Here is a 12,033-nt window from a genome sequence, read left to right as displayed (position 1 = left end):
GAAAAACAGAAAGGTTATTTATGTGCGTGTAGACTCTGTTTACATGTACGCTAATAGCCAAATATAATCCAGGCTAACAAAATAATCTGTTAAGGAATGGAGCATGTAGATGCCATATCCTGTTTTCAATAGTCATTGGCTAAACTCATATCCTGATTATTAGAAATGACATTAGAAATGAATATGATATAATAGACCAATACAAGCCAGGATACTGAAAGATTTAAAGACTTTATGCTATTTACTGTTGGTTTTAATTCACATATACAGGGATATTTGTTACTGGGATATGAAGAAAGATAGAAAAACATTGTTGGAATAAGACTTACATATGAGTGAAAAGTACAAACTATTACTCAGTGTTTATTACTGTATGCGTATAAATGCACTTATTGAAGCTATTGGTAAAGCATTATTAGAAGAGCACACTATCAATCCATTTATGCAAAAAACTGCAACTTGTAAATCATAAGTTAATATTTCAAAAGCACATATGATTCCATCTTTAGAAACGTAACCATTTTGCATGCAAAAGTCTTAATATAACTCATAACTTTAATAGTAACCCATTACATGCTTCGACTTCAAGCCAGTACAGATTTTATGAGAGCGGGCATCAACATTTTCAAATGATGGATAACCCAGTTTGGAATGAAACTGTTAATTTGTCCACGCGCATATAAACATACAAGGGATTTATTTTGCAGACTGTGGGGTGAGTGTGTTCACATGAGAGCATTCACACGCGTACATGAGAGTGAGAGTGTGTGAGTGAGCGTGTGTGATCAGTGGGGACGGCGAGCGTGTGTTTGAGGCTCGGTGTGAACAAAGCCGGTGGCGGGCCTCTGTGAGGAGAGCGGCGGGGCTGTGTGTTAATGCAGTCACCTGTTGAGTTGTGCTCAGCCTCGGTCTTAGCAACACCGCATTCCTCTCCTCGCCCTGATCCACCATAATGCCGTCCTGTGTTTGTGTTTGTGTGTGCGTGCATGTGTGTGTGTGCGTCTGTGTGATGAAAATAATTTAAGCACAGAAAATAATATGTATGTACAGAATCTGTGTGTGTGTACGCAAACGCAAGCATGTTTGTGTGCATGTGTGCCTGTATGCATGGTTGTGTGTGTGTATGTGTGTGTGTGTGTGTGTGTGTGTGTATAATCCAGTAATATCCCCCCCCCCCTGCCTTGAGGCTCATGGGGATGAGATCCGCCATAGATGACACGGGTATTTATATATCACAGACACACTAATTACAGCCCATTCCTTCATTGTTGAAATAGACCCATAAAAAAGTCTCTCTGTGTCTGTCAATATTAGTTTCAGTTTGCTTAGCATGGTGTGATGATTAAAGAGAAATGGAATAATGAAACAAAGAGAAATGCACAGTGCAAGGGCAAAGTTTCACCTGTGAGCACACTAATCGTGCATACTGTAAATAATAACCATAAGTGCTGTTAAGCTCTCCCCACTGTCCCATTCTGATGTCTGCTATTTGATATAGCCATTTGAAGACAGCTACACTAGGATATATATATAGTAACAAGTAAACAGTAAGCATGTTGTCCCCCATGAAAGCTGCAGAGTTGTAGTGGGGCAATAAGTAGAAAATATGTTATCTCATGTTTCTTGATTGGATGCAGCAGTTATAAAGCAACAAGAGGTGCTATTCATTGGCGCCCAAGATATTGCGTGTGACGAACAGACAATTAAACGTTGCAGGACCAATCAGTGTGATTTTGAAAATGGGGGAAGAGAGCAATGAGACTTATCATTCCACGCGATCGGTGGTGTCCAAGATATTGTGCGTGACATACAGACAATTAAACACACGTTGTTAGCGCCCCCCGTAGGCTAATCAGTGTCATTTTGAAAATGCTGGAATGGAGCAATGAGACGGATCATCCCCCAAAGTTTTATCAAAATCCAATCAGTGGCGCCCGAGATATTGTGAATGACGGACGGATGGACAGACAACCGGACAGATGGGCCATCACCCGATTTTATCATTGGGGAGAAATATAATAGTGGAATCTATTTTAGGAGGTTTTGAAGGAATCTTAGGCTGCTACAATTGCAATATTACACACAGTGCAACTGGGAATTTGCCTCTTCGCATGTCCTTTTGACACACACCTACATGTTCACATTTGGCCAGATTGTGAAACAACAAACAAAGACCAGCTCACCTTGTGAACTCTGAGCTGGTCTTTGTTTGTTGAGAGCTCATATCTGGCACTGAGTGAATTAAATTGAAATTAACTGCATCTCCCCGGCACCACACGGATAATCAAATCTACTGGAGGATGCTACACTTTCCTCCGGTGAAGTCACGGCGCCCTTTCAGATAACAGTAGGAGCTTTCAGAGAGGCAACTAAGCTCTCTGGAGAGGCAGACTGGAGAGAGAGAGAGAGAGAGAGAGAGAGAGAGAGAGAGAGAGAGAGAGAGAGAGAGAGAGAGAGAGAGAGAGAGAGAGAGAGAGAGAGAGAGAGAGAGAGAGAGAGAGAGAGAGAGAGAGAGAGAGAGAGAGAGAGAGAGAGAGAGAGAGAGAGAACAACTGGCTGGCCTGCCTGTCCTCTCCGGACCAAGTCATTACCATAGGCATCCATGCCAGGCTTGTGACTAGGCTGCCATGCTCACACTGAGGGGACATTGTCTGAGGCCGTCTTCATAAGGCCATTCTTTATCAAAGCCAATCTTTGACTCCGCCTGGTGTCAGCAAGACACCCCCCCTCCCTCACCCCCATCCCTTCCCAACTATCCAAGTCACTCCCTCTCTGTAGTTATGCCCAGGACAGCCGTCTCCCTCTCTCCTGATCCCCTCTCCCTTTCTCTTCATTTCCGTTAGGAGTCATCTCTGCCCTCCATTCAGTGTGGGGGAAGGTGGGGGAAGGTGGGGGGGGGGGGGGGTGAAGCAGAGTCTCCTGACTCAGGGAAAAGGGAAGGGAGGGGTGGAGGTGGAGGGTGGGGGGGTGACAAGAGAGAAGAGGATGATGGTGTCAACATCCTCTAGCAGATTTTGGCAGGCAGAGCCTAGTGCCCATCCAGCAACTCGCTCACTTCCCCACTCACTGTCTCCAGTCAGGGAGAGAGAGGAACCTAGTTTGGCTGTGTGTGTGTTTGTGTGTGTGTGTGTGTGTGTGTGTGTAAGTGCTGTTAATTACCTCTCCAGCGTAGTGCTTGATGCCAAACTGGTGGTCAGTCACCCTGGGCTTCACATAGTATGGGTTGGTCTGAGGAGACAAGACAAAGAGCCCCCTTATTTACTGAATCGCTGTTTGTGAAGGTATAATACGGCTAATACAGTGGAATAAATAAGAAACCAACTGAGTCCTCCACCATGAGGGAGTTCAGAAGGCAACCAAAAGGCTGGAAAAACTGTAAAGTAAGTAACATATCCCCCGCATGAACCGAGAGACCTAATCTCTAACCCCTCTAACCACAACCTTAACAACCTAACACATGGATCAGCAGCGAAGCCAGACACCTAAGGGAGAGGTCAGGCGGTTCTTATGTCTTGCCTTGTAACTCTCCTGTTTCCTTCAGCCCTGGTGCTGCTGGGCTTTCTGAGGACACTCTTTTCTCCTGCGCACAATGCTGATCGGGCCAGGAGAATGGCTGATCACATTTCAGTATTGTTGCGTTTGCGTGTGAGAGGAGCCGGGGGCGTGTACGAGTGTTGCACAGACGTTCAATACTGCACCAAAGGCATTATTCAACAGCGAGGGGAGAATTAACTCTTTGAGGCCGAGTCTGGGCTGGTGGGTGGCGAAGGCATTTCCTTAACGGGGGTTAAGGAGCTTTGGTGGGGGATATGGAGGATTCTTTTTATGCATTTGAGCGTGCATGTGTGTGTGCAAACATCTGCAGTGCAAGCAGGACTGTGTGTGCATGCACTGTAAATTAAAGAGTGCTTTCACATGTATATCTGTTGCATATGTCTAAGCTGCGTGTATGCTTACAAGTGTGTGTGTGCGTGTGTGTGGACTCACTGCGTGTCGACTGTGCAGTTTCTCCAGAAGGGTGTAGTCAGTGCCTTTGGGGAAGCGACTCTCCTCATTGATAAGAGCCAACATGCCCAGTTTCTAAAGGGGAGGCAGGCAGAGGAACAGACAGATAGAAAGACATCACAGTCATGATGGAACTAGTTATAACCCCACAGAGGCACATCTGGCAGCTTTCATTAAAACAATGCATCCGGAATACAGCATAGTATTCATTCACTCTTAAGATTTTTTTTTAAATCTTTATTTATCCAGAGAAGGTTGACTGAGCATGCACGGCCTTTTACAGCAACACCTCGCTTCACATTCATGCAGTTACACACAGCCACACCTGGGTGCTGACCAGTATAGCCACAATCTTCTACTAGGGATTAAGCGGCTTGCTCAAAGGCACAGTAGTTGCTGAGAGAGAAGTGTTTTGTCCTCAATTTTTCCCCAGCCAGCCTGTGGATTTGAACCAGCAACCTTCCGGTCACAAGCCCACTCCTCTAACCTCTATAGGATACCACCACTCCGTCTTAAACCACCGTTTTAACAATTCAAACCATGGTAAGAAAATGACACAAATTATCTTCCTCTACCTCTAACCGCCGACTGGTATACATTACTGTGCACACAACATGGAAAATTAGGCTATATAATGATAGACTGGGACGGCGGGGTCAATGTAAGCACAGTGTGGCGTCTAGGTCAGCACGATCTGGTTGGCGGTCTGTGGTCGGTCCTGGTTGTGACTTTGCTGTCGGGGTCTGACTGTCTGTCTGCTGCAGCTACCTTTTCTATGAGATCCAGACACTCCGCATTATCCATCCAGTCTATGGCCTCCCACTGGATCCCCTCTCTGTGGGGAAACAGACACACACACACACACACACACCACAGATATATATAAATATAAACAGCAAGGAAGACACAATGGTGGTATTGTCCAGCAATTCATGTGATGAAATGAGCCATGTCCAAGCTGCTGGCCCATTATACAAGAAAACAACTGTCTGGGGGAGAAACCGAGCCCATTCCAAACTCCTGGCAGTTTGCCTGTATCGCCATGAGGAGGCCTAACCCCCATCCCCAGCCGATGTCCTATCTCTCCCACCGTCTGTGGGATGTTCTCTCCCCTAGTACCAGCACATCCAAAGCCTTATTGTATTTTTCAAATTATCCACCGGCATAAAAGCAAAATATCTGAATGAGTTTATCTCTCTTATTGTTGTAAGCAGATATCGTGGGCCTCTTTACCTGTTGTACTCCAGCTGTTCCAGGGAGAAGATGTGCTTATTGAAATACTCCTGGAGTTTCTCATTGGCATAGTTGATATTAAACTGTTCAAACCGGTTCACCTGCAGGACGAGAGAACAAGGGTGCATGAGTTTCATTTCAATGCCATCAGTTCTGCAGGTCAAATCACCCATGAACAGTGCTCAATTGCAAATAATATGCATCTCGACAAGCCATTTAGTCTAGTATTAAGTGTTGAAATGCTTTTTTTTAAGGTTCACAGTGAGACTACATGACTTGATGAGTGAGATATATATTTTGCAGAATAAACCCTGACTCTCACCTCAAAGTTCTCAAAGCCAAAGATGTCCAGGATACCAATGGACTTGAAGTTGTCTTTCCCTTTGATCTTCTGGTTGATCCTCATTATGATCCAGGAGAAACACTGAGAATAAAGCGCCATGGCAACCGAGTCCCGCGAGTCCACGGCCTGCAAATCGCAACACGAAGAGATGAAGTCAGACATCAAAGAAGACACAGACAAGTCTGCAGAGGCACGACACAACAGATGCTACCATATACATTTGATCACTTCTGTCAGACACCTTGAGTTGTTAAAAACGGTGTTATGTTTGATTGTTTGAATAACGGGGTGTGTGACACCGCAGCAGTGTGTCTGCAAAACAAATAGGGGTTTGGAGACAAAGGTGTGTTATTGTCAGTGTCTGTCTGCAGAGAGCAGGGAAGACAATGTCTGTTTTCACAACAGACAGCGTCGTTTATCACCAACGTATCTTAAAGGAGTTACGCAACGCATGCAGTATTTGTTATATTACAAAAACCCTGTAAAAACAAAGACAAATCACAGTACACAGTATAATCATGCTTCCTTAGGTGATTGCCCCTAGCCTCATGGTCTCCTTTCTATGCCCAAAAGAAGAAGACACACCTTAACCACAGAAACCTTCTTATACTGCCATGTAAGGGCAGAGTGACAAAAGGTAAAAAGAGGACATCTACTGTGTATTATGGAGACTTGGATAAAATAGTATTTACAGATAATTCCTATCATTTTACTTTTTATTTCATTTTATTGTATCGTTTTACCCTGCTGGGAGTTCCAGACAGGTGGGGTTTTCCTCATGAGACAATACAATGAGTGCCAAAAAACTGAATGCAATCACCGTAAAGTGTTTGAAAGTTAATCAAGTGTACTTTTCTGATTCACAAGTTACCTAGCCTTATTTGCATTGTCCTGATGTGGTAAACTCCACTCATCTGGCAATCCAACCAAGTTAAAACAAATGCTAAATACCATTTGACCCAGGTCTGACTTTATCCATAGCGACAACAGCTCCCATGAAGTCGGCCTTCCAGTCAGACACCATCCGTATGTATGTATATAAAAAGCTTGAGCTCGCCAGCTAAACTTCCTCTATAGGCATTGTGCTTGAACTGAAAATAAAACAGAGTGTGGCGGTGTATATGTGGGGCAACAATGCTCTTGGGCTGTACAGTAATCCATCATGCCCAGTCACTTCGCGCAACTAGCGGGTGTGAACAGAGCGCTGGTGGCTCCAGGATCTCCGTCACAAGGGTGAGAAGAATGGCTGTTTGTCCAGGATGGGGGGCCTACAGCAGGCAGAACATGGGGTGGGAGACCACTGGCCACTGTGAGAAGAAACCATTCTTACTGACTCCAGGACAGGAATAATACACTCTATTAAGAGACAAGCAGCTTCAAAGGCCAGGCAGCAGAAGCAGCAGCAGGATGACAGCACAAGGTCTTTGTCTTAGTGATGAAAAGCTTTCTTGTGACTTCTGTGTCCCCGTGATAATAGTAAAGGTCCGTTCTGCATATTCACTGACATTTACGAGGCTGCGTGGGCTGAGGGCTTCTGCTCATCCAAAAAGGTTTGTGTCATGCGTCAAAACATTCTTGTGGCATATGGTGAAAAGGATAACGAATGCATTACATTTCTCACATATTCCCGTTAATTACAGACCGAGGCATGGACATTTGAAGCCGGGTAAGACATGAGTGAATAATTATGCCAACATCTCGCGTCCCGGTGCCTGGCTACACTGCCTCCAGAGGAGAACTCTCACTTCACCCCGGTCATTGGCTCTATTGTGCTTTTGAGTCAGATCACTATCACGATAGCTTTATTGTGCCAGGAATCTGGCAGACAAAAAGCAGGAAATGGCTGGGAGTCACGCAAGGGATCTGGAGAGGCATGTGGGGGAGAGCGCTGGAGAAAGGCTGTGTGTGTCACCAGGACAGGGGGAGGGTGAGGGGCGAGGAGGGGGACGGACAAACAGGCGTCTGTGTTTCAGCGTCTTCAGACCGAGACAGGGAAGACGCTGCAGAATTCTGAACAATCCCCAGTGCCTCCTCGCACCTAAACCCCAAGATACTACCTTCAGATCAGGGGGGAAAATGGACAGACAAGTAAATGTTTCATGCTCCAGTCAGATCGGCACGTCGGGTTGTTGTGTCTTAGCTGTGTGATTCCTCTAATGAACCGTGGAGGAGCATGGTTGGTTACCTGCTCCACAGTGAGGGGCGAGCAGATCTCCTCTCCTCTGAGGATCATGGAGCGCTGGGTCAACACCTCCGACAGCTGGAAGGAGTCCAGGCCCAGCAGATCGCTGACGTTGCTGACCACTGCAAGACACACACACACACACACACACACACACACAGACACACAAAGGTACATTTTATATATATAACATAAATGCCGAACACAGACTAATGGTCCAGCTGACTCCCATTTATGTCAGACATCAGAGCCTACATCTCTTCTGATCCTATACAATACGGAGGAAACTCCCTATACTCTGGTGGCTGGTCTGTAGTATACTGTAGTACACTGGTTCCTTGGAAAAGAGGTCAGACTCAGCAAACAAAGGAGCCTCAAGCTCATGTTACAGCCTGTTTAGTTCTCTCCTACTGTCTGTTAGTGCAATGTCACTCACAAACTCAGGGCTAGAAACCAGTGCCGGCACTAGGAATATTGTGGAGCGACCCAACATCAGTGGTGAACAAGTTATCTGGTATAGAAATTGGCTATTTCTACTATCAGTTGCAGTGTAAACAGTTGGAAAAAAAGGTTTGTGCTATCACGATCAAAATCACCTTTGTTCTGTAAGTACAAGGAATTTAACTTTTTTTGCTCTTTTGCAGTCTGAACAGTGTGTTACAGAGAAGAGTGAGGACATGTAGAGCACTTCCCTTAGGATCAATCTAATATGTTCTGTGCCAATAGATCTGTTGAATATCATTTTCTTAATTTGACTCCTTCTCCCACCTCCTTTGGAAGTGATCTGAGCTCCACCGGCAGTCATGAATTCAATGTTGCCCATCTGGAGGACAGCAGACAGCAACTTGAACACGTCTCTGATCTCCTCCTCAGTGAATTCCATCACTTTCAGAGCTTCCTGCACCGGCACCACAGAAGAAGGTTAGATGACATGAGGGGAAACATGTAATCACTGAAGACATTGGAAACACAGGCCCGTTCAAGATGTAACAGTGGTTATACTGAACTTCCTTGTTCCTTGGAGCTTTAAATCCACCTCATAAATTTCAAGAGGATATAATTCAAAATGTGTCTCACAAGCCAGCTAGACATACAATCAAATAAAAACATTTTCCCCCCAGGCTCATGTTTTCTAGGAGTGAAATCTCTGTGTGACGGGATGGTATTCCACTCATCATAAGGGTTATGGCGCCCTCTGGTGGAAATACAAACCATGTGCAGAAGAGATCCCTTTCCATATCTACAGAGGATTACTATCTTCCTCCTCCTTACCATGACACTGTCAAACAGCTGCTTGTCATCCAGACTGCTGTCCTTCATGCAGCCTGACTGGGTCAGGTAGTGGTACGACTCAGGACCCTCAGACAGGAAGTACATGTCTGCAACACAGAGAAATTGGGAAAATCACACATTGAATAAAATGAAATGGAATGGATTCATGCCCAACAGTACACATAATAAAACATAGACAGCAAAATCATCCATCTGTCCCTGGTAGATCCTTCGCTTTGGTGCTCCATGCTAACTCTTTAGCATACACTTGAGTGATAGTAGGAAACTAGCATTATCCAAGGTAAGAGGACTGACCTTTTAGTGATAAAAGCTGTTACATTTTCTTACTTTCGAGATACATAGTGTATGATGAAGTGTTAGCATGGGCCACTGGTGTAAACAATCTACTAGGGACAATAGATGACTTTAGTGTCTACGTTCTTCAAAAACTTGGTGTATTCCTTTAAACGTCATGAAAACCCACCTCTGTGGTCTCTGTCTGCTCCTGCTAACAGCGCATAGAAGATGTGGTAGTTTCTCTCTCCAGGATTCTGTCTGACCACACGGTTCTAGGAAGGAGGGATAATGGTTAGAAGAAAAGTTTTTAAACAATCTTTCATAATTGAATGGATTTTGCTGATGGTTGTATTATTACAGGTTGATCTGATCAAATAATACATTCACAAACAAGAAACGTCCCAGATACTGATGTGTGTCACCAAACACAACGCAAGGTTACCTTTTCGAGCAAATCTGAGGGTTGAAAGTCAAGGAGAACACTGACATACTACAAGAATCACATCTATGAATCATGACCCCCTTTTTTTCCCCAATTTCTACTCTGTACAAGGCACTAGGCAAATGTGAGTTGATGAAGGATACAGTCAATGATGCAGCCTCCCTGGATGTTTCCGTTCTGGGAGAAGTGGAGCTGGATGAACTTCCCAAAGCGACTGGAGTTGTTGTTGTACACCGTCTTGGCGTTCCCAAACGCTTCCATGATAGGACTGGAGACAGAAGAAAGGGACAATCAAAATCAAGCTAATAATCGTGTATTTTTGCATTTTTCCCATACATTTTTAGCTCTATACTCTGTCTATCTGTGTCAGGGCTTAAAAGATTAATAATATCGTTCATTGGGAAGATATTTTTTACATTTGAATGGCGTTTACATCAGAGTTTCACCTGCCATTGATCAGTGGGGTGGGTCACCCTGCTTTAAAGAGCTGCAAATTTAATTTCTATAGTTTTCAATGGGGAGGTTTTGTGTCCCATGATGGTCTAAATGCTGTTTCAGAGGCTTTTCCACCCTGACAAGAATACAGTTCTGGGGAAACGCTGTTTTACACTGCAAATAAATCAGATGAAGGATTTTATTCAAGAGTCTCACATGTCTACTTTGGAAAACAGTTGCCTGATGGATGTTCATTGTTCTTTAACATCACAGATGAGCAGACCCTCTAAAAAGTAAAGGCCGCAAGATGGCTAACAACCTCAAATAATATCCAGGTGTGAGTTGTACTTTCATGCCAGCATTCAATTTTGTCAGAGCAGGTGTTTTGGATTAGTGCAGCAGACTGAAGGGAGGGTCAGAGGGGAAAGCGCAGTACGCTACCTGCTCTGAACGATGGCCTGCTCCACCCTGGTGGTCCTCTCCGATAGAGGAGTGCCTGCTGAGTTCTGACTCATCACTGACAGGAACTTCAGCAGCAGCTTGGTGCTCTCCGTCTTCCCTGCACCGCTCTCTCCACTAAACATGCATCAGAGTCAGAGAGAGAGAGAGAGAGAGAGAGAGAGAGAGAGAGAGAGAGAGAGAGAGAGAGAGAGAGATTCAAAATTTCAAAACTTTAAATTTAAAAAAAAAATGCTGCCTTCCCGAGAAAAATCAATCACACTTCTTTCTATAATTTCATTTCAATGTGTATTGGAATAGGGACAGATACATAGACAGAGAACGTTTAAAAAAAATAGTCTGATGTCACAAATCATAATATTTATAGCCTAAGCTAATTTGCAATGTTTGTCTCTAGATGAGCTTTTGTTAAAAACTTAGGAATATAAAGAGCTTCATTCCAAAATGCTATTCATCCCATTTGGAAGAAATTTGCTACATGAAATTCACCAGTATTATTTCAAAAGCACAGATGCTTGCCATCATTTTGTAAGAGTAGGTGTCAAATTGTTGGATCCCCCTTTTTGAAATGAAACTTTTCCCCAGTTCTCACCTGATGAGGACACACTGGCTGTCGTGTCTCTTCCACAGGCAGCGGTAACACTCGTTGGCCACGGCGAAGATGTGAGGAGGCAGCTCCCCCATCTGGTGTTTGCTGTACACATCGACCGCAGCACCGTCATACAGGCCCGCTATCTTCTTATAGGGGTTCACCGCTGCGAGGATAGAGCCTATGTTGGTCTGGGGGAAGCGAAAAGGCAGAGAGAACGGGAAGAAGAAGAAGAAGAGGGGAGAGATGAAAGATGGGGATATAGGGGAGATAGAGAGGGAGAAGGAAGAATAACATGGGAAAGAAGATGATAGAGGACACATTAGGGATTCTTCACTACTATTTGCAAGTCTGACATCTTGACCAGTACTGGAACAAACACTGTACTACTGTATGAAGTTTACTAAAAAGTATCAGTTCAGAAGATTCACCCAGTTTCCTATCTCCTATCTCCTCTGACACACTACCTGAAGTCAGTAACGCTCTAAGAAAATAACCTTACACTGCTGTGAATGGCCTAGTTTGCACCGAGGCTGGTATTATTTTAGGATCCAACCCATTGCTCCTGCTCGGGTAATGCACTATGGGGAAAAAAGGCCTCACAAAAGTGTGTTTGTGGGTCATCATTCCATTTACAATGATAACGGTCTGTAATGCCATTTAGACGGGCCAGGCAAACCCTCCGAGATGAGATTAGGAGATAGGGTTTCGAGAAAGACAGTAACCATGTGACTGTGGGCGATGATTATTTTCCCATACAGATTCAAAGAGGTCGG

General features: G+C 44.5%; 2 protein-coding genes across 3 annotated transcripts in view; one reads left to right on the top strand and one right to left on the bottom strand.

Moving 5' to 3' along the window:
* The window catches only part of glb1l (galactosidase, beta 1-like), a 180,371-nt gene that overhangs the window by 123,804 nt on the left and 44,534 nt on the right, over window positions 1-12,033 (top strand). The window lies entirely within an intron of this gene.
* The window catches only part of myo10l3 (myosin X, like 3), a 57,896-nt gene that overhangs the window by 20,303 nt on the left and 25,560 nt on the right, over window positions 1-12,033 (bottom strand). Inside the window, exons 4-16 of one of the 2 annotated variants that reach the window (XM_071918347.2) lie at window positions 11,261-11,448; window positions 10,651-10,785; window positions 9,918-10,042; window positions 9,775-9,788; window positions 9,520-9,604; window positions 9,036-9,142; window positions 8,532-8,661; window positions 7,767-7,885; window positions 5,561-5,707; window positions 5,239-5,339; window positions 4,774-4,840; window positions 3,988-4,080; window positions 3,160-3,228 (exon numbers count right to left, since the gene is read on the bottom strand). In XM_071918347.2, coding sequence (XP_071774448.1) covers window positions 3,160-3,228; window positions 3,988-4,080; window positions 4,774-4,840; window positions 5,239-5,339; window positions 5,561-5,707; window positions 7,767-7,885; window positions 8,532-8,661; window positions 9,036-9,142; window positions 9,520-9,604; window positions 9,775-9,788; window positions 9,918-10,042; window positions 10,651-10,785; window positions 11,261-11,448 — 1,380 coding nt within the window. Of the gene's footprint in view, window positions 1-3,159; window positions 3,229-3,987; window positions 4,081-4,773; window positions 4,841-5,238; window positions 5,340-5,560; window positions 5,708-7,766; window positions 7,886-8,531; window positions 8,662-9,035; window positions 9,143-9,519; window positions 9,605-9,774; window positions 9,789-9,917; window positions 10,043-10,650; window positions 10,786-11,260; window positions 11,449-12,033 lie in introns of those variants that run through there. The other variant, XM_078286031.1, reaches the window with a different exon arrangement.

The sequence above is a fragment of the Centroberyx gerrardi genome, chromosome 10 (genome assembly GCF_048128805.1).
Source record: "Centroberyx gerrardi isolate f3 chromosome 10, fCenGer3.hap1.cur.20231027, whole genome shotgun sequence".
Classification (NCBI taxonomy): Eukaryota; Metazoa; Chordata; class Actinopteri; order Beryciformes; family Berycidae; genus Centroberyx; species Centroberyx gerrardi.
The sequence above is the reverse complement of the archived record's forward strand: the minus strand, read 5'-3'. Positions and strand labels throughout refer to the sequence as shown.